This window comes from Melanerpes formicivorus, unplaced genomic scaffold (assembly GCF_026170545.1).
Source record: "Melanerpes formicivorus ecotype bairdi unplaced genomic scaffold, bMelFor1.0.p_v2 SCAF_39, whole genome shotgun sequence".
Classification (NCBI taxonomy): domain Eukaryota; kingdom Metazoa; phylum Chordata; class Aves; order Piciformes; family Picidae; genus Melanerpes; species Melanerpes formicivorus.
Window position 1 is genome coordinate 4,375,876 of NW_027142391.1, and position 21,971 is coordinate 4,397,846.

The window sequence follows — 21,971 nt, forward strand, 5'->3', positions numbered from 1 at the left end:
AAATGAACTAAACAGCTCAAGGACTGGAGCAAATGGGCCTAAACTGGCTGTGAATAAACATCAGCCAGATGGATGACTCCTAACTTCAAGTATAAGGCTTTGGAAGGATTCAGCAATGACTGAGTTTGATATGAAGAAGAGCTGGGTGAGCAGGGTGGGGGTGAGATAGTGATAAGCAATTGCACTTTAGGGTCTTCGAGACACACATGAGTCTGCAACCAGGGGAAATTACATTGCAAGGTCACAACATTTGAAGAAGGCTACAGGCTGTCCTGGGAAAAGCATGATGTTGTCCCTTCTCTTACCTTCTCATACCCTTAGCTTTCACTCCTGGACAGGATTGCTGCTGCTCAAGGTAGAGCAGCATACCGAGGTGTGAGAGTGTGAAGCCCCAAGCAGGGACTGGGGCTTTGTCTTGCTGGGGCTCAGAGCCATGTGTTTAATCTTTGAGGTACACAAAAGGACAAGAGTTGACAGGATGAAAGCCAATATCAGCCCACCCAACTAACAGGACAACTGACACCTCATCCCAGAGCAGCAAACATGCTGGACCCCCAAGTACACGACTGATAGTTCCTCAGTGCAAACCCCAGCCTAGCGCCTGGCTTGTGTCACCTGAGATGTGTCAATCAGGACATCAGGGGCATACATCACCTCATGACACAGGTTGGTAGATCACAGGAGCTGAGCTGGCCAAGGGCATTTGCCCTTTTCTTGTGACAAATCCCATGAATGGTGATCTGCTGGGGCAGTGGCTATGGCAGGAACCAGACTGGTCCTGCTGATTACTCAAAAGGAGCAAGATCTCAAGACACAATGGCTAATAGGAAAAGTCCTTCTGTGGAAAGACTTCAGGAGATCTAAATGAAGACAAGTATGAAGTGATGAATTGATTTATTTGTTCTTCCAGTCCAAACCATGGGCCTGGTCACATCTTGGTGCTGCACATTGATTTCTTCTCTGCCTGCCCACCTGAGACAGCATTGAAATCCTTAACCTCTTCTTTATCTTCCCGAATCTCCACCTTGTTCCTCTTGGCCATCATCTTGTAGATTTCCATGAAGGTTTTGTTCTTTGTCTCAGGAATTATAAAGAAGATGTAAACCACGGTGGCAAGGCAGACGACACTGAAGATGAGGAAGCAGTAGGGCCCCAGTGCAGCCTAGGACAACAGAAGAAGACGGAGCAGGGATCAGAGGGGTACTCCAGTTGTGTATGTGACATCCACAAAAGCAGACATGGTCAGCTGCACATATTCTAAGTTGAAAGATTTGAAGCTAGGGCTGGTTCTAGATTCTGTCTTCTCATACCACCACCACAGGTTTATTTGAAACCACCATGGGTTTGCTAGAAAAGGAAGGTGAGGGTCTTTTACATCAATAAAACTAAACCCAACAGCTCCCTTTGCACAGGCTAATATAGGCAACTGCAGGATGTATGAGTCAGTGCTGCTAGGGAGCAGTTTTAACTGATGACCTAATGATCAAAAGCTAAAACTGGATCCCTGGGAGCCAATTCTCCACCATCCCCTAATGGAAGATGGGAAACCTGCCGTCGTCTTCATGCTCCTGAATTCAGGATGAGGCATTCACCTGGAAAAAGAACTGCTTGCTTTTAAACCACGAGCAACAGGCTTGACAAAACCAAGCTGATGAACATCACTTTCCTGCCCTTCACCTGAAACCCTGCATAGAGCCACTGGGGATCAGCTTCAGAGCTCTCAGGACTGACAGGTGTCTCAAAGAGCCCAGGGCTGTAGATACCAATTTGAAGCTGAAATCTTGCCCTGCTTAGTGTGATTGCATCTTACCTCCATGTAGAGGAACACAAGGCCCAAGGAGAAATAGCCAAGCCAGTGCGTACACCCTCCCATCATGAAGGCTGCAGGCCGGGATGACTGCAGGAACATCTCATTGATCATCACGAAGGGAATTGGACCTAGAAGGTAGATGCAGATTTGGAAACCTCAAAGGCAATTCTCCCACTCTGAATTCCTAGATGACACTGCTCAGTTCAGCAGCAGGTGATGGTTTGTAAACTGCCAGTGTTCAGAAATACCACTAAATCAAATAAGGGATTAAATACAAAACCCAGGGCTGCCAAATGACTTTCCTAAGCTCACACTGAGCAATCAGCCTCTTCTCTCCCATGACTGCTCCTTAATCATGAACCTATCTCCAGCACAAATTGTAAAATGGGATCAATAAACACCAACTGTCTCCCCAGAGAGCACCCCAGGAGCAGCAACTAAGCAAGTCCCTGCTGCTTACAAAAGAAAAGCAAGGAGTCAGCCCAACACGTGCTGGGGTAAGACCTCCTGGAACAAGCCCTCCAGCCCATGCCCTGCACTGCCATCCCGTGGCACAGCCAAGCTGAAACAGGACACACTCTCATAAACCAGGTCAGGCCACCAGTCCAGCCTGGTGTCTCCCCTCCAGCAGCCTCCCTGTTCCCAGTGCCTGGACCTGCCTGATGGCACCAAGGGAACAGGAAAGGTTGCATGTAATTCCATCTGCCAGTGAAACCCCTATGGGAGTTTCAACCCACATTCCTACACCCAGCAAGGGTCTGGCAGGGCTCTCCATGAGAAACAGACAGCTCTGTCAGGCTGAGATGCTGAATCAGGACAAAGCCTTTCCAATATGCACATCTATCTGCACACCTCCTTTCTGCAAAGTGATCTGCAGGGCCACAAAAATCATTTGAGTTGCTTCTAAACTGATTTGTTGCCTACAGATGCAAGCACACCACATCTCTGCCATCTGTGGTAAGGCTTCACTGTCTCAACACAGTTTTGCTCAGATCTTACTAGGGGGAGCACAACTGTAGGAACTGTGCTAGGAACAAGCACAACTGTAACTTTGCTTTTTCTCTTTAAAGCCAGATGCTCCCCAGCCTCATGGGCACAGGCAGCATGTTCAGTTCAGGTCCACTCACTCAAAGAAGGACATTGAAATACTGGAATGTGAAACTGAAACACAACACTTGGCTTTACCCAACTTGTAGGGGTCACTCGGCTGGGCTGTGTGTACTTACCAGCTCCAATCCCCTGTCCGGTGATGTAAAAGATGACAGACACTATGCTGATGTAAGACATCCACGAGACAGTGGGCTGTGAAGAATTGAATCCTGGGTTAAATGTGGTTCCTATCTGAACATCACCAACACATTCAAGGCAGTGACTGTGTTAAGGCATTCTAAAGCCAGAACCACCTTGTGACAAAGGGAGTACACCAAGGTCCAGAAACACATGGGGAGGATCACCTCAGCCATTCAGCTACGCACCTGGAGATTGAGGGCCAGAGTTAGCACTGCACAGGAGACACAGCACAGTCCAAAGCCAGTAAGGAGAAGGATTCTCCTTCCCACAGATTCCACAATGGAAATCTGAGAGAGAAGAGGGTGAGAAACCAGACTCTGTGGACACAACACTTCGTACTCCAGCAAAATCTACCAAGGCAGTCCTTGTCTCGTAAGACATTCAGTGACATTTCCACCACCTGCTGAGAGGTTGTAGGTATGAAGTGACCCAGGAAGTGCACAAATCTGGATCTATTGAAAACACTGAGAGAATGGGAAAGCCATTCATCAGTACCCAATACCAGTGAGGACTGGGTGGAACAGAAACTTGGTAACACCTGGTAGCAAATAGGGGTCTGCCAAACCAGAGACTGAAAACTTGTGAGGCACATGAGAGCTCATCATGATTGATTGCTTTGGTCAACAAAGGTACCTTCAGCCCGGGGAACACTGCAGGGCATCTGTTGTGTAAAGCAGCTCCCAGGATGTGTCCATAACATCATCCTATTTACATAGAGATAGTTGAGGGGACTGGAGGAGTTGGAGGAGCCTTAAAAGAAACTTACACCAAGCAAAGTGATGACAACGTTGGTGGCAGCTATAGCAATAGAAACATACTGAACGCTGTCTTCTTCCACACCTGCTGACCGGAAGATTTTGTCTGAGTAGTAGAAGACCTGCAGCAAAACCAGAGCTGTGTTCATGTGTGAACAAAGGCAGAACAGAGGAATCCCATCCTGGCTGCTTTTCCATCCTGGAACTGGTGCACAGAAGCCCAAGAACTGAACTCTCTCCTTTCTGGAGATGTTGGTGTTTGCATCCAGACACAAGCAGCTTACTCTAAGCATCCAAACAACCTTACTGAGTCTCTATCTGGTACAGTTAAGTATTGGATTTGGTACTGGCCCGGGTCAACCCACCACAACGTGAGGCATCCTAGGTGCTAGCCATGTGTCAGCACTGCCCCACAGCATCCACAATACATTTCCCACCCTGCTGGCCTTTCCCAGCTGCTTCCCACTCACCGCATTTGCTCCAGAGAGCTGCTGGCCCATCATCATGACAATGATAGAGATGAGCTGCCACCGCAAGCCTCTGAAGGTGAACAGGCTGAGGACAGTGAATTGTCCTTCTTCCTTTTCTGAACGGTCTTCCTGGCGCATTTCTTCTATCTCCTCATCCACATCAGGCCTGCCTCTCAGCTTCTGCAGAGCTAGTCAGGAGAGGAAAGTGAGTTATGGACCCCAGGCAGCAGGTGTACAGTGAGCTCTCCTGCTTCAAATCAAGAGAGAACAAGATGCAAGCCATGGCCAGCAGTGCTTCCACGGGGGGAAGTCAGGGATTCACACATGCACAGAAAGGAGCAAAGCTGCAGCAATTCCATCCACCAGCACCATGTCAGTGCAGAATCTCCTACTTGCTTGCTTGTCAGTTGTGTGCCACAGTCAGATCTGCCCCATTCCACCTCCCCTTCCAGTAAAGGCTGATGCTCTACCTTTCCGTGCTTGCTCTTCATTGCCCTTCTGTATCAGCAGGTACCTGGGACTCTCAGGGAAGAAAGGCAATAGAAGGAGCTGAAGGAGTGATGGGATCCCAGTGAGCCCCAGCAGCACAGGCCAGCCTGTGAGACAAGAAAGCAACCCTCAGAAATCTTTCCCCAGTGGAGCCCACAGAGAAGTCCCAAGGCAGGGCTTTACCTTCAGCATTCCCAAGGATGCTGTTGAGACCAAAGATCTGAGCAACAAGGATCCCACTGGTGACAAAGGTCTCTGATACTATCCCGAAAGCACCTCTCAGATTTCTGGGGGCTATTTCCCCAAGAAACATGGGAACCACAGTGGAAGCCAAACCTAGGAGGTAGAGAACAGTGTTAGCCACGCAGCTGCCTGACATCAGCATGCTCACTACCTTTATTCAGTGTGCTGGTGTCCCATATGAGACCACAGTGATCCCTGCTTGGCTGCAGGACTTATGGAAACTTGGCACCCAAATCCTTCTGCTCCAGCTGAAGCTTTAATGTCATCTTCTAGCCAGTGAACAAGCTGTGTGTGTTTCCCTCCTTCTACAGTGGAATATGGGACAAAACCCACATGGTATTGGATCTCTTGGTGTGAGAAGAGGTACAAAACCCAACACTGCATCTGGTGCATCTGCACTGTTTTGGATCTGCTGTTGTCTTCCATGTCTTTACTTTAAAAGGATTCTTCTGTTTCTGATTACGTTAAAAAGCAAAAAGGCACACAAAAGCCAGGCCAACTGATTTAAGATGCCTGGGAAAAGATGATTCTGAGCAGGTTTCCTGGCTGTTGGAGCTCCAGCACCTAGGCAGAGGCTGACTGCAGAGGATAGCTGCATCACAGACTCATCTCCTCTGTACATCTTCAACTCCAACCTCACCACCACTGTTTTCTAGGTGACAAGTGTTACTCAGGCAAGTAGAGGATTTTTATGTGGATGTATGGCTAGAACATGCTACCTGTGAAACCATTCCTTGTGAGAATACAACCTCTTTACATAGCCAAGAACACATTCATCGCTCTCCTTTTGCCATCCAACCTCTCACTTACCAGCGAATATTCCCATGATAAAACGTGAAATGATGATTACTTCAAAGGTTTTTGCTAGCTCTGAGGTTCCCATAAGGAGTGCAGCACCAATGGAGAAGACATTATTGATCAGCAGAGTGCCCTTTCTGCAAAGTACCAGGGAAGGAGACAGAGTCAGTCTACCTGGCTCAGTGCCCAGCACGCAGCCTGGGCCTGACCAAATTGAGTCCAGAAATTCTTCTACATGTGGGAGATAAGGTGTGTTGCTGAGTCCAGCAACTAAGCAGCAGCCCATCTGCTTTACAATCAAGGTGTGCAAGACACAGTCATGCTCCTGGCAGCCCTGGTGAGCTGCAGTGACTTAATGAAGCAACCCTTATCTGAACCCAGCAAACAGGTGGTGAAGGCTCCCAAGCACTGCTGTCACATACCGGCCACAATTGTTGACTAGAGGCCCCACCATGAGTGACCCAAAAAAGCCTCCCAGAGGGTACATGGACACAGTGAGAGACCAGAGTAATGTCATGAAGGCACTATCCATAGGCTTGTCAGTCCTGTTCATGTAGGTTTGGTTGTAAAAGTCCTGCATGTACTGGAATGAAAGACAGGATACCTTTAATGCGGTCAAGTTTTCATGCTGGTAAGGTTCATCACCCACAAATACCATGGATTCCCCCCAGATCCCCAGGTGCCTGATGACTCAAAGCATGCAGAACAAGCCCAGCAACACCTGCAGTCTGCTGTTACAAGGCTGCCTTCTTAGTTTGCAAAACCCCTCCTTATCAATGCTCCCTTCCACAGCCAACCTACCGGGGCTGGAGAATTAACGACAGCTGTGTTGTAGCCAAACTGGAAAGAAGATCCAAAGGCAGCTGTTGGTGCTGCCAGAGCAAGCACCAGTGTCATTTTCTGCAGAGGGGAAAAAACAAACACAGACACCACCTTAGGAGCTTTTAGGCAGGAATGGCAACTAAAGAAGTCCCCTAAGACTTGCCTTCTGTGTTGTCTGCTTCACGTTGCTGTACAACGGAAGCCCAACTGGTTGCTTTCATGAGCACTCCTTCTGTTCTGCTCCATTTGCACCCAGTCATTGCAATAATTCTTCCTACTCTTCCCTGCTACTGATGGAACATTTGGATGATGAATAATTTTGAAGTTAGCACGTTTAAAGCACATTCAGGACCAAGCTGGTGATAGATCTAATCCTATTGCCACTCAAGCCAGTTAGAACTTATTCAGGTAGCTCACTGGAGGCTTGGTGGTGAGATAGAAGAGCAGCACTTTGTAGTTATACAGGAGGGTGAAATCACCAGCTAGAGCAGGATCAAACACCAGCCATGATATGGATACCTCTCACTGCTGTTACATCACTAAAGCCATTTGCCATCCAGACACATAAATATCTGACAGCATAAGTATCCTTAATGACTGCAAGGCTTTGTGTCCCAACACTCAGCTCAGGCCCCACATCAAGTATCTGCCATTTGTCCAGATTGCTGCTGGTACTCCTTGTACTCCTGACACCCCTCAGGACCTCTAGCAGCAGACCTCCAGAGACTCTTGCAGGAAAGATGGGTTTCCTAATATCCAAACCTCCCCTGGGGCAACTTGAGGCCATTTCCTCTGGTCCTATTGCCAGTGCCTTGAGAGGGGAGACTGATAACAACCTCACTTCAACCTCCTTTCAGGTAGTTGTAGAGAGACTGTTCACAGCCTGCATTGGTGATTGCAAGGTGGCTGCCTCAACAGAGCCACTGGTGGTAATTGTTCACATTCAGCACAGCCCCCAGCATACACAACCATGGCATTGTGCACAATGCCACAAAAACACTGCTGTGAAAGGCAGCTCCCATCCAGAGCATCTGCAGCCTACAACTGAGTAGAAAGTAGGAAAGAAAACTCACAGACAGAAGGGGAAAGTCCCCCAGGAGTTACATGGTCAGCCAGCTGCACACAGAGAGAGAAAATCACCAGAGAGTGCAACAGGACACTGCCAACACACAAACTATACTAGCTTCAAGAACAGACACATCTCTGCTCTTCCTGAGAGATCAGCTGTGGATATGTTAGCCCCAAAGACCTTGGTCTTCTCCTTGCACTACAGGTCCCTGCAGATCTCAAACAGCTCCTCTTGCAGGAGGCTAAAGTTGCAAGGATAGAGGCCACGATACTTACCCCCTTTGAGCCTTCATGGCTGTTGGAGCTCGCCTGCTTCTTTCCCTTCAACTTCATGTTGGAGTTCTATTCACAGATGCCAAGCACACACTTTTAGAGCCAAAACAGACAACACAGGGCTTGAAAACACCCTGCAAAGAAAATTCCCCTCTGTGACTGCAGAAAGCATCCAATCAACAAGGAGCTCACGCAGCGAAAGCACATTGCTGTTGTCTGATCATCCCCTTGCTCTGCACCACTCCTTCATGTCTCCTCTTTCCTTTCCTTGGTCAAGTGTGTGGCTGTTAGCTCAGATGTCCTTTCCTCAGACTCTGACTCAAAAGAGAGGTGTTTCCAGCTAGAGGGGAAATGGGCTCAGCTGGCCAGCAGGAAAAGGCTGCCTTACTGCAAAAGCAGCATTGGACTCAGTGATCTGGGGTTGGATTCCATCTGGGGTTGGACTTGATGAGCTGCGGTTGGACTCCATTATCTCTACTGCTCCCTTCCAACCCCTAATGTACTGTGATAGTGTGAAATGATCTGGTTTTCCCATCTCTGTGCACACAGACCAGGGTACAGCAATAAGCAACTACTGGGCAGCTGTGGATGGTGCAGCTGCTGAGGCTGCCTGGCAACTGCTTTGCCTGGGGAGAATGAGGTGTTCTAGGGGTGCAGCCCTGGCAGCAGAGAGGGCATTTGCCAAAGTCAACAGCAATAATGGTGAACTGCAATTAACCCTCCTGCCTCTCTGCCCTTGGGCCAAAATGCTACACTTGTCACAGCTTGCAGGGACCAAGCTGTCAGGGCACTTCTGCAGTTCCCAGAGACCAGGTTCATCCTCAGAGCTCTTTCTCACAGTATGCAGCACATAGGTTCCCCACCAAAGCCCACGAGCTCCTTTTCCTCTACATGCAAGGCATACCACGTGGAGCTGGCTTGGTATTAACCTCCTGCACTGAGAGACCACTTTGAACAGTACAGGACCTGGTTAATTGTCAACTCCAATGCCAGGAGTACCAAGAAATGCAAAGTTCATAGGTAGCTCCTGCAGCCAGAGCAATGTGAACCAAACCTTGCTGTTATTGGTTCATCTGCCTTTTAACACCCAGCAGCTTGCTCCCCACGTGCCTTGCATGTGCTCTTTGACTGGCTGTAAATCCTCCAAGCTGCTGAGACCTACCCACACACACTTGAACAACACCTTGGTAAAGAACTAGACTTTATTTTGTACAAGTTGGAGAAAACATACAAACAACAAGCAAGGGAGGAGCTGTAAATAAACCACTAACTCCAGACAGCAAACAAAACACCACTTCCTCCCCAACTCTGATGGAACACTCCCAGAGCAAGGACAGACTCAGGCTGTGCTTCAGCAGAGGACATCACGAGTTCAGAGCATATGCCAGGCACAGCCTTGCTGCTGGGGAGGGCTGTCCTTCCTGACAGCTGGGGTGGTACACCCAGATATCCCTGAGCATCAAGGGGGCCACAGAGTTCACATTGTCCCAGGAAGCAGGAAGCATGCTGCCACCACAGAGCCTGATGATGGCAACTCCTAACCACCAAGGAAGAGGACTAAACCATTAACAAGTCCCATCCATCACCACCACAAAACAAGCATGTTTGCACACTAATTGTCCACATTCAAGTGAGGAACAGGAGCCAGGCCTGAAGGCCTCACACACCAGGTCTGAAATCCATGCCCAGGACAGTCCTACTCAGAAGTCTTCTTATCACCATGCCATTTGTTCACCCCACAAGTCACAACATACTGCCTTTGTCAGGCAGAAAAGCAAACTCCCAAACAATTCTAAAGATTTATAAAGGAAGGAGAGGGGAAGGATGGAAGAAACCCAGGAAGTCGGAGCGCAGCCAAGCAGTGTCTTCCAGAGGATCCTGGGCATAAGTCAAGACCAAAGCAGCTGCTATCTGCATGCCAAGGAGAAGCAGGACCTCTTCCGTTCCTTCAGCCACTCCAGCGGTGCTTCTCCCCAGGCTTCAGCTCCCTCTGTGGGGCTCTGGGATGATCCCACACCTGCTCAAAAGGAAGTACAGTGAAAAACCAGGACTGGCTCATCGTCCTGCAGCTAACACACACAGCTTTGTCCTGAGCCAGGACAACAGGCTTGCTGCAGCTCAAGCCACAGGCACATCACCGTGCAGCAGCAGAACACAGGCACAATGGACCCATTCCGAATGCACAACCAAGTACCCCATCCCCAGCCACCTTCAGGAGCATCTCAGACAGAATTCTCCAGGCCATGCCTGCTCGTATCTCAGCGCAGAGTGTACTGACAACCTAAACTACTAGCTTGTCATACAGCAGCATAGGAAATGAAAACTCCCCGGCGAGAATTACTTTTCACTTTCAGATGTGAAGCGCATCTTCACTTCCTTAAAGCAGGACGTGAAGCCACCTGGCATTGGGAGGGCATGGCCGGCGAGGTCTCGGCTCACGGGGGCAGCGGAAGCTCCGGCGAGCCCGGCACAGCCAGGGAGTGGGAAACCGCGGCCACAGAGGCTCCTCGAGCGGCACTACAGGGCACGAGCGGCTGAGACCACACAAGGGCAGAGGGCTGGAAGGCCTCGCCGCTGCCGCCACACTCACCTAGAGCCCAGGAAGCCGCTCCAGCCAAGCCTGACTCGCCGCCTCACCTCTCACCAGCACCGCCGGGCTGCGCGGACTCCAGGCTGTAGCGGTATAGCACACCCCACGCAGCTGAGCCGCTCTCCTCCAGCTCCCCATTGGCCGGCTCACATCCGCTCCGGCTTCCCATTGGTCGGCCCGGCCCCTCACCGCTTTCACATTGCCTACCGCCTCCTCGAGCCAGAGGCGGGCTCGTGGGCGTGGTAGTGCGGGAGGGGCGGGGCCGCGCTCTCCTCCGCCTGCACTGGCACCGCCCAGGGGCTGGGAGAGGTGCGGCAGAGGGTGAAGGGTTGGTGTCCGTCGGGGGAAGCGAAGCAGCTCCCCTGCTGCCCTGTCGGCGACGAAGACGTTTCCTTTGTGCACAGTGCGTTTGTCTACAGGCACTAGAAAAGTGATGGTGCCCAGTGCTTGGCACTTGGTGAAGCCACATCTCGGACACGAGGTTGAGGTTGAATATGAAAAATTTCTTCCCCAGAAGGGTGGTGAAGCCCCGGACGAGGCTGCCCAGGTCAGCGGTGGGTCCCCAGCACTGAGGGTTTGTAAAAGCCACGGCTAGATGGTGCTGTGGGATGTGGTACAGTGCTGGGTTAGAGATTGGACTTCATGAACTTCAAGGTTTGTGGCCACCAAAACAATTCTATGATTCTTACATTGACTTTGCATCTTCCTGTAGGAACATAAAGACTTGATGGGAGAGAGAAAAGGAAATTGCCAGTTTTATTGTTACTAAAACTGGAAGCTGAGCCTTGGTTTTGCCAGGGCTCCTCAAGAGTGTGGTTCAGGTTAGCACTACAGAAGGGAGTCTGCGATCAGGGGAAATTGTGGTGCAAGGTCACAACATTTGAAGAAGGCTACAGGCTGCCCTGGGAAAAGCATGATGTTGTCCCTTCTCTTACCTTCTCACACCCTTAGCTTTCATTCCTGGACAGGATTGCTGCTGTTGAAGGTAGAGCAGCATACCGAGCTGTGAGAGTGTGAAGCCCCAAGCAGGGACTGGGGCTTTGTCTTGCTGGGGCTCAGAGCCATGTGTTTAATCTTTGAGGTACACAAAAGGGCAAGAGTTGACAGGATGAATCCAATATCAGCCCACCCAACAAACAGGACAACTGACACCTCATCCCAGAGCAGCAAACACGCTGGACCCCCAAGTACACGACTGATAGTTCCTCAGTGCAAACCCCAGCCTAGCGCCTGGCTTGTGGCACCTGAGATGTGTCAATCAGGACATCAGGGGCATACACCACCTCATGACACAGGTTGGTAGATCACAGGAGCTGAGCAGGCTGAGGACATTTGCCCTTTTCTTGTGACAAATCCCATGAATGGTGATCTGCCGGGGTAGTGGCTATGGCAGGAACCAGACTGGTCCTGCTGATTACTCAAAAGTATTCAGTATTCAGTACCACTAAGGTTGAAAGAGACCTCAAAGATCATCAAGTCCAACCAGTCACCACAAACCTCATGATTAGAGTATGGAGGACACTAATGCCCATTGTCAGCTTGAACTCACAACCTTCCCATTAAGGAATGGCTAATAGGAAAAGTCCTTCTGTGGAAAGACTTCAGGAGATCTAAATGAAGACAAGTATGAAGTGATGAATTGATTTATTTGTTCTTCCAGTCCAAACCATGGGCCTGGTCACATCTTGGTGCTGCACATTGATTTCTTCTCTGCCTGCCCACCTGAGACAGCATTGAAATCCTTAACCTCTTCTTTATCTTCCCGAATCTCCACCTTGTTCCTCTTGGCCATCATCTTGTAGATTTCCATGAAGGTTTTGTTCTTTGTCTCAGGAATTATAAAGAAGATGTAAACCACGGTGGCAAGGCAGACGACACTGAAGATGAGGAAGCAGTAGGGCCCCAGTGCAGCCTAGGACAACAGAAGAAGACGGAGCAGGGATCAGAGGGATACTCCAGTTGTGTATGTGACATCCACAAAAGCAGACATGGTCAGCTGCACATATTCTAAGTTGAAAGATTTGAAGCTAGGGCTGGTTCTAGATTCTGTCTTCTCATACCACCACCACAGGTTTATTTGAAACCACCATGGGTTTGCTAGAAAGGGAGGGTGAGTGTCTCTTACCATCAGTAAAGCTAAACCCAACAGCTCCCTTTGCACAGGCTAATATAGGCAACTGCAGGATGTATGAGTCAGTGCTGCTGGGGAGCTGTTTTAACTGATGACCTAATGATCAAAAGCTAAAACTGGATCCCCGGGAGCCAATTCTCCACCATCCCCTAATGGAAGATGGGAAACCTGCAGTCCTCTTCATGCTCCTGAATTCAGGATGAGGCATTCACCTGGAAAAAGAACTGCTTGCTTTTAAACCACGAGCAACAGGCTTGACAAAACCAAGCTGATGAACATCACTTTCCTGCCCTTAACCTGTAACCCTGCATAGAGCCACTGGGGATCAGCTTCAGAGCTCTCAGGACTGACAGGTGTCTCAAAGAGCCCAGGGCTGTAGATACCAATTTGAAGCTGAAGTCTTGCCCTGCTTTGTGTGATTGCATCTTACCTCCATGTAGAGGAACACAAGGCCCAAGGAGAAATAGCCAAGCCAGTGCGTACACCCTCCCATCATGAAGGCTGCAGGCCGGGATGACTGCAGGAACATCTCATTGATCAACACGTAGGGAACTGGACCTAGAAGGTAGATGCAGATTTGGAAACCTCAAAGGCAATTCTCCCACTCTGAATTCCTAGATGACACTGCTCAGTTCAGCAGCAGGTGATGGTTTGTAAACTGCCAGTGTTCAGAAACACCACTAAATCAAATAAGGGATTAAATACAAAACCCAGGGCTGCTAAATGACTTTCCTAAGCTCACACTGAGCAATCAGCCTCTTCTCTCCCATGACTGCTCCTTAATCATGAACCTATCTCCAGCACAAATTGTAAAATGGGATCAATAAACACCAACTGTCTCCCCAGAGAGCACCCCAGGAGCAGCAACTAAGCAAGTCCCTGCTGCTTACAAAAGAAAAGCAAGGAGCCAGCCCAACACGTGCTGGGGTAAGACCTCCTGGAACAAGCCCTCCAGCCCATGCCCTGCACTGCCATCCCGTGGCACAGCCAAGCTGAAACAGGACACACTCTCATAAACCAGGTCAGGCCACCAGTGCAGCCTGGTGTCTCCCCTCCAGCAGCCTCCCTGTTCCTAGTGCCTGAACCTGCCTGATGGCACCAAGGGAACAGGAAAGGTTGCATGTAATTCTGTCTCCCAGTGGAACCCCTATGGGAGTTTCAACCCACATTCCTACACCCAGCAAGGGTCTGGCAGGGCTCTCCAAGAGAAACAGACAGCTCTGTCAGTCTGAGATGCTGAATCAGGACAAAGCCTTTCCAATATCCACAACTCTCTGCACACCTCCTTTCTGCAAAGTGATCTGCAGGGCCACAAAAATCATTTGAGTTCCTTCTAATTTCATTTGTTTAAAAGCCACAGAGTTGTTGTGCTGAGGGCCATGGTGTAGCACCAGCCTTGGCAGACTCAGAGAAAGGTTGGGCTGGATGATCTTCAAGGTCTTTTCCAAGCCAAAGGATTCTGTGATACATGAACCAATAGATGGCAATGACCAAGGTGCATGGCCACACAGAGAAGCAATCTGATCCCCTTGGATCAGCTCTGGAAAGCTTTTGATCTGAAACCGAACACAACACTTGGCTTTACCCAGCTTGTAGGGGTCACTCGGCTGGGCTGTGTGTACTTACCAGCTCCAATCCCCTGTCCTGTGATGTAAACGATGACAGACACTATGCTGATGTAAGACATCCATGAGACAGTGGGCTGTGAAGAATTGAATCCTGGGTTAGATGTGGTTCCTATCTGAACATCACCAACACATTCAAGGCAGTGACTGTGTTAAGGCATTCTAAAGCCAGAACCACCTTGCAACAAAGGGAGTACACCAAGGTCCAGAAACACATGGGGAGGATCACCTGAGCCATTCAGCTACACACCTGGAGTTTGAGGGCCAGAGTTAGCACTGCACAGGAGACACAGCACAGTCCAAAGCCAGCAAGGAGAAGGATTCTCCTCCCCACAGATTCCACAATGAAAACCTGAAAGAGAGAGAAGAGGGTGAGAAAGCAGACTCTGTGGACACAACACTTCTTACTCCAGCAAAATCTACCAAGGGAGTCCTTGTCTCGTAAGACATTCAGTGACATTTCCACCACCTGCTGAGAGGTTGTAGGTATGAAGTGACCCAGGAAGTGCACAAATCTGGATCTATTGAAAACACTGAGAGAATGGGAAAGCCATTCATCAGCACCCAATACCAGTGAGGACTGGGTGGAACAGAAACTTGGTAACACCTGGTAGCAAATAGGGGTCTACCAACCCAGAGACTGAAAACTTGTGAGGCACATGAGAGCTCATCATGATTGATTGCTTTGGTCAACAAAGGTACCTTCAGCCCGGGAACACTGCAGGGCATCTGTTGTGTAAAGCAGCTCCTGGGATGTGTCCATAACATCATCCAATTTACATAGAGATAGTTGAGGGGTTGGAGGAGCTGGAGCTCCAGAAACCCCAACACAAACTTACACCAAGCATAGGTATGACAACGTTGGTGGCAGCTATACCGATAGAGACATATTGAATGCTGTTTTCTTCCACACCTGCTGACCAGAAGATTCTGTCTGAGTAGTAGAAGACCTGCACAAAACCAGAGCTGTGTTCATGTGTGAACAATGGCAGAACAGAGGAATCCCATCCTGGCTGCTTTTCCATCCTGGAACTGGTGCACACAAGCCCAAGAACTGAAATCTCTCCTTTCTGGAGATGTTGGTGTTTGCATCCAGACACAAGCAGCTTACTCTAAGTGTCCAAACCATCCTCACTGAGTCTCTATCTGGTACAGTTAAGTATTGGATTTGGTACTGGCCCGGGTCAACCCACCACAACGTGAGGTATCCTAGGTGCTAGCCATGTGTCAGCACTGCCTCACAGCATCCACAATACATTTCCCACCCTGCTGGCCTTTCCCAGCTGCTTCCCACTCACTGCATTTGCTCCAGCGAGCTGCTGGCCCATCATCATGACAATGATAGAGATGAGCTGCCACCGCAAGCCTCTGAAGGTGAACAGGCTGAGGACAGTGAATTGTCCTTCTTCCTTTTCTGAACGGTCTTCCTGGCGCATTTCTTCTATCTCCTCATCCACATCAGGCCTGCCTCTCAGCTTCTGCAGAGCTAGTCAGGAGAGGAAAGTGAGTTATGGACCCCAGGCAGCAGATGTACAGTGAGCTGTCCTGCTTCAAATCAAGAGAGAACAAGATGCAAGCCATGGCCAGCAGTGCTTCCACGGGGGGAAGTCAGGGATTCACACATGCACAGAAAGGAGCAAAGTTGCAGCAATTCCATCCAGCAGCACCATGTCAGTGCAGAATCTCCTACTTGCTTGCTTGTCAGTTGTGTGCCACAGTCAGATCTGCCCCATTCCACCTCCCCTTCCAGTAAAGGCTGATGCTCTACCTTTCCGTGCTTGCTCTTCATTGCCCTTCTGTATCAGCAGGTACCTGGGACTCTCAGGGAAGAAGGGCAATAGAAGGAGCTGAAGGAGTGATGGGATCCCAGTGAGCCCCAGCAGCACAGGCCAGCCTGTGAGACAAGAAGGCAACCCTCAGAAATCTTTCCCCAGTGGAGCCCACAGAGAAGTCCCAAGGCAGGGCTTTACCTTCAGCATTCCCAAGGATGCTGTTGAGACCAAGGGTCTGAGCAACAAGGATCCCACCGGTGACAAAACTCTCTGGTACTATCCCGAGAGCACCTCTCAGATTTCTGGGGGCTATTTCCCCAATAAACATGGGTACCACAGTGGAAGTCAGACCTAGGAGTTACAGAACAGTGTTAGCCACGCAGCTGCCTGACATCAGCATGCTCACTACCTTCAGCAAGGTGCTGGTGTCCCACATGATTTCTCTAAACCAAAAAATAAATCAGTGTCCAAACAAGCTGGCATGAGGGCAGAGGGATGTGACTTCTTGTTGGCTATTAAACATTTACTGCTCCTTTAATTGCTCCGGAATATTTTGCAGAGAGCTTTGCTATCTTACAGATAGCACAGAATCACTGAGTCACAGAATTGTTCAGGCTGGAAAAGACCTTTAAGATCATCAAGACCAACCATTAACCCAGCACTGTCAAGTCCACCACTTAAACCATGTGCCTCAGCACCACATCTCCACATCTCCTCTATCAGCATGCTGCAGTAGGTAACTCTACTTGAGCAGGACATAGGTTATTTTGTGGATCACTCTGTGTCACCCACAGTGACACCAAGAGCTGCCAGCTCCCACGCCTATGCTGTAAATCCTGGCATGCAAACCCCAAGCTCCTGGTGCCAGATGACCATGTGAGGCTCTTATCTTGCATTTCTGAAGCTCCTAGCCTTCAGGAGCTTGGAGCTACAAAGGTGATTGAGCTGTTATCTGAAAGCCAAAGAAACTAGAAAAACTGAACTCCTGAGGTGCAGTGGTTTAAGGTCCCACTCTAACCAGCCTTTTAACTGCCTAGATCAAAACCTGCTAGCAGTGATTCCTGCACTCACTGAGCAGTGAGTGACTGCTCAGAGTATGGGGAACCAGCCCTGGGAGGGGCCCTGCACACAATGGGGGCGGCCAGCACATCTAGCATCATTGGAGATGCTCTTTTCCAAGTACAAGTCTTGCTTGGATCCTTCCAGAGCCTGGAGCAGGTCAAGGCTCAGCACTTTCCCTCACCAGACATGAAGTCCATAGTTCCAGGGAGACCAAGCTGTGAAGGGCTAGTCAGAACAGCCAGTCCTGATTCTTTTGTCTGTTATAAATAACTGGATAAAGGGATGACACTTCACAGCTCCCTTAATATTTAGAGCACCAACACAACAGCTGTCCAGCTTAGGAGACTGAAAAGGCAGAACCAAACCATCTGACAAGGCAACTTTCCTGCCTTAGCTCATGCTTTGAAATGCTGCATGTTACAGAATGAGTTGTTTTCCTGGGTCAGTTTCTTGTTCTCTCATTATAGCTTCACAGGGCATCCCAACTCACTAATAAACCATGGAGCATGTAAGTCTCATTATCTCAAAGCCAATTAATTGAGCCCAAATGATATTAGGATCTTTATCAGCCTGGCTGTGTACTACTGCACAAGGTACCCAGCTGTGCTGGGTGTCTCTTTGTTCCACATGACTCTAGCTCTGATAGAGCCACTTGACCAGCAGCCCACGCACAGCCTGCTCCTTGGCTTCCTCCTATCTTTGCAGTAAATCCTGTGGCTCTGAACCCTTTTGCTCTCCCTTTTCACATTTCTTTCCTCCAGCAGGAAGAACAGTCAGTTCCAGGGCAGGATTATTGGAGCTGCTGTTGTCTTCCATGTCTTTGATTTAAAAGGATTCTTCTGTTTCTGATTATGTTAAAAAGCAAAAAGGCACACAAAAGCCAGGCCAACTGATTTAATATGCCTGGGAAAAGATGATTCTGAGCAGGTTTCCTGGCTGTTGGAGCTCCAGCACCTAGGCAGAGGCTGATTGCAGAGGATAGCTGCATCACAGACTCATCTCCTCTGTACATCTTCAACTCCAGCCTCACCACCACTGTTTTCTAGGTGACAAGTGTTACTCAGGCAAGTAGAGGATTTTTATGTGGATGTATGGCTAGAACATGCTACCTGTGAAACCATTCCTTGTGAGAATGCAACCTCTTTACATAGCCAAGAACACATTCATTGCTCTCCTTTTGCCATCCAACCTCTCACTTACCAGCGAATATTCCCACTATAAAGCGTGAAATGATGATTACTTCAAAGGATTTTGCTAGCTCTGAGGTTCCCATAAGGAGTGCAGCAACAATGGAGAAGACATTATTGATCAGCAGAGTGCCCTTTCTGCAAAGTACCAGGGAAGGAGACAGGGTCAGTTTATTTTTATGACAGACTTAGTAGCAGATAAAGGCCCTCTGTGTTACACTGACAGAACTCCAATGAATCAGCACCCCAAAGACTAATCAAAGAGAAGATGCTGATTATTCCAATGTGTTGTTTGTCCTACAGGAAATGAAGGCTTGAAGAATGAGCTGAAATTTCTCAGGAGGACCCAAGCAGCACAAGCTGGGCCTGACTGTGATCCCACCCCAGGACTTTCATCACTGCCCTGGACCTGGCTCAGTGCCCAGCACGCAGCCTGGGCCTGACCAAATTGTGTCCAGAAATTCTTCTACATGTGGGAGATAAGGTGTGTTGCTGAGTCCAGCAACTAAGCAGCAGCCCATCTGCTTTACAATCAAGGTGTGCAAGACACAGTCATGCTCCTGGCAGCCCCCTGGTCAGCTGGAGTGACTTGTGAAGCAAATCTTATCTGAACCCAGCAAACAGGTGGTGAAGGCTCCCAAGCACTGCTGTCACATACCGGCCACACCTGTTGACTAGAGGCCACACCATGAGTGACCCAAAAAAGCCTCCCAGAGGGTACATGGACACAGTGAGAGACCAGAGTAATGTCATGAAGGCACTATCCATAGGCTTGTCAGTCCTGTTTATGTAGGTTTGGTTGTAAAAGTCCTGCATGTACTGGAATAAAAGACAGGATACCTTTAACACAGTCAAGCTTTCATGCTGGAAAGGTTCATTACCCACAAAGACCATGGATTCTCCCTCCCCCCAAAAAATATATGCTGATAAACCCCAGAATGGCTAAGTGGGAATAGAAATGCAAAAGAGGGATGGAGAAGCCTGGACTAGATAACTGCTACTCCAAGTTATTGTGCTTTAGGAGACTCCCCTGGCTTCCAGAAGGAAGAAGTTCCACGTGCTGGGCAAAGACCAAACACCTTAACACCTCCCATTTCCTCACCCAAGGAACCACTTTTCCCCAGGTGCCTGGTGACTCAAAGCATGCAGAACAAGCCCAGCAACACCTTCTGCTGTTACAAGGCTGCCATCTTAGTTTGCAAATCCCTCCTTGGCCATGCTACCTTCCACAGGCCAACCTACTGAGGCTGGAGAATTAACGACAGCTGTGTTGTAGCCAAACTGGAAAGAAGATCCAAAGGCAGCTGTCGATATTGCCAGGGCAAGCACCAGTGTCATTTTCTGCAGAGGGGAAAGAACAAACACAGACACCACCTTAGGAGCCTTTAGGCAGGAATGACAACTAAAGAAGTCCCCTAAGACTTGCCTTCTGTGTTGTCTGCTTCACGTTGCTGTACAACGGAAGCCCAACTGGTTGCTTTCATGAGCACTCCTTCTGTTCTGCTCCATTTGCACCCAGTCATTGCAATAATTCTTCCTACTCTTCCCTGCTACTGATGGAACATTTGGATGATGAATAATTTTGAAGTTAGCACGTTTAAAGGAACCACCTGGCAGGGAAGGGGGGAGAAAACCCAACACAATGGTGTGCAATTATTCTTTTCCCAATGTGTAAATTGGGGAGTGCATAACACAGGAGATTGGCACAGGAAATCTTTCAAGATAAGATATTTTGTTTTGCATGAGGTGACAAAACCTCTTTCCTGTTCATTTGTTCTGCTATCACATGCTGGCTTGTTCTGCCTCCCACTTTTCAGGATCAAGCTGGTGATGGATCTAATCTGATTGCCACTGAAGCCAGTTAGAACTTATCCAGGTAGCTCACTGGAGGCTTGGTGGTGAGATAGAAGAGCAGCACTTTGTAGTTATACAGGAGGGTGAAATCACCACCTGGAGCAGGATGGAACACCAGCCATGATATGGATACCTCTCATTGCTGTTACATCACTAAAGCCATTTGCCATCCAGACACATAAATATCTGTCATCATAAGTATCCTCAATGTCTCCAAGGCTTTGTGTCCCAACACTCAGCTCAGGCCCCACATCAAGTATCTGCCATTTCTCCAGACTGCTGCTGGTACTCCTTGTACTCCTGACACTCCTCAGGACCTCTAGCAGCAGACCTCCAGAGACTCTTGCAGGAAAGATGGGTTTCCTAATATCCAAACCTCCCCTGGGGCAACTTGAGGCCATTTCCTCTGGTCCTATTGCCAGTGCTTTGAGAGGGGAGAACGATAACCACCTCACTTCAACCTCCTTTCAGGTAGTTGTAGAGAGACTGTTCACAGCCTGCATTGGTGATTGCAAGGTGGCTGCCTCAACAGAGCCACTGGTGGTAATTGTTCACATTCAGCACAGCCCCCAGCATACACAACCATGGCATTGTGCACAATGCCACAAAAACACTGCTGTGAAAGGCAGCTCCCATCCAGAGCACCTGCAGCCTACAACTGAGTAGAAAGTAGGAAAGAAAACTCACAGACAGAAGGGGAAAGTCCCCCAGGAGTTACATGGTCAGCCAGCTGCACACAGAGAGAGAAAAGTCACCAGAGCGTGCAACAGGACGCTGCCAACACACAAACTATACTAGCTTCAAGAACAGACACATCTCTGCTCTTCCTGGGAGATCAGCTGTGGAGATGTTAGCCCCAAAGACCTTGGTCTTCTCCTTGCACCACAGGTCCCTGCAGATCTCAAACAGCTCCTCTTGCAGGAGGCTAAAGTTGCAAGGATACAGGTCAGCATACTTACCCCCTTTGAGCCTTCATGGCTGTTGGAGCTCGCCTGCTTCTTTCCCTTCAACTTCATGTTGGAGTTCTATTCACAGATGCCAAGCACACACTTTTAGAGCCAAAACAGACAACACAGGGCTTGAAAACACCCTGCAAAGAAAATTCCCCTCTGTGACTGCAGAAAGCATCCAATCAACAAGGAGCTCACGCAGCGAAAGCACATTGCTGTTGTCTGATCATCCCCTTGCTCTGCACCACTCCCTCATGTCTCCTCTTTCCTTTCCTTGGTCAAGTGTGTGGCTGTTAGCTCAGATGTCCTTTCCTCAGACTCTGACTCAAAAGAGAGGTGCTTCCAGCTAGAGGGGAAATGGGCTCAGCTGGCCAGCGGGAAGGGGCTGACTTACTGCAAAAGCAGCATTGGACTCAGTGATCTGGGGTTGGATTCCATCTGGGGTTGGACTTGATGAGCTGGGGTTGGACTTGATGAGGTGGGGTTGGACTCCATTATCTCTACTGCTCTCTTCCAACCCCTAATGTACTGTGATAGTGTGAAATGATCTGGTTTTCCCATCTCTGTGCACACAGACCAGGGTACAGCAATAAGCAGCTACTGGGCAGCTGTGGATGGTGCAGCTGCCGAGGCTGCCTGGCAACTGCTTCGCCTGGGGAGAATGAGGTGTTCTAGGGGTGCAGCCCTGGCAGCAGAGAGGGCATTTGCCAAAGTCAATAGCAATAATGGTGAACTGCAATTAACCCTCCTGCCCCTCTGCCCTTGGGCCAAAATGCTACAGT

General features: G+C 49.2%; 2 protein-coding genes and 1 long non-coding RNA gene across 4 annotated transcripts; all 3 read right to left on the bottom strand.

Moving 5' to 3' along the window:
• Nucleotides 1-877: 877 nt before the first annotated feature.
• On the bottom strand, nt 878-8,352 carry LOC137451126 (solute carrier family 2, facilitated glucose transporter member 5-like). The gene is made up of 12 exons (XM_068158328.1): nt 8,022-8,352; nt 6,657-6,755; nt 6,278-6,438; nt 5,868-5,992; nt 4,998-5,150; nt 4,796-4,921; nt 4,326-4,513; nt 3,867-3,977; nt 3,286-3,387; nt 3,037-3,112; nt 1,811-1,938; nt 878-1,162 (listed from the first exon to the last, which is right to left on the bottom strand). The coding sequence occupies exons 1-12, from the start codon at nt 8,076-8,078 to the stop codon at nt 929-931; spliced, it is 1,560 nt and encodes a 519-aa protein (XP_068014429.1). The 5' UTR covers nt 8,079-8,352; the 3' UTR covers nt 878-928.
• An 850-nt stretch (nt 8,353-9,202) lies between these two features.
• Nucleotides 9,203-11,058, bottom strand: LOC137451012 (uncharacterized). Its single transcript, XR_010989704.1, has 2 exons — nt 10,609-11,058; nt 9,203-10,035 (listed from the first exon to the last, which is right to left on the bottom strand). It is a non-coding gene; the product is annotated as an uncharacterized lncRNA (long non-coding RNA).
• Nucleotides 11,059-12,235: 1,177 nt separating this feature from the next.
• On the bottom strand, nt 12,236-21,563 carry LOC137451127 (solute carrier family 2, facilitated glucose transporter member 5-like). Of its 2 annotated transcripts, XM_068158329.1 has the most exons (12): nt 21,199-21,563; nt 19,628-19,726; nt 19,044-19,204; nt 18,399-18,523; nt 16,335-16,487; nt 16,133-16,258; nt 15,663-15,850; nt 15,204-15,314; nt 14,615-14,716; nt 14,366-14,441; nt 13,170-13,297; nt 12,236-12,520 (listed from the first exon to the last, which is right to left on the bottom strand). In XM_068158329.1, exons 1-12 carry the CDS (start codon nt 21,253-21,255, stop codon nt 12,287-12,289), a joined length of 1,560 nt encoding a protein of 519 aa, XP_068014430.1. In that variant the 5' UTR covers nt 21,256-21,563; the 3' UTR covers nt 12,236-12,286. The 2 variants fall into 2 exon arrangements, with proteins under 2 accessions (XP_068014430.1, XP_068014431.1); XM_068158330.1 differs by lacking the exon at nt 21,199-21,563 and having other exon boundaries at nt 19,550-19,692.
• Nucleotides 21,564-21,971: the final 408 nt, after the last annotated feature.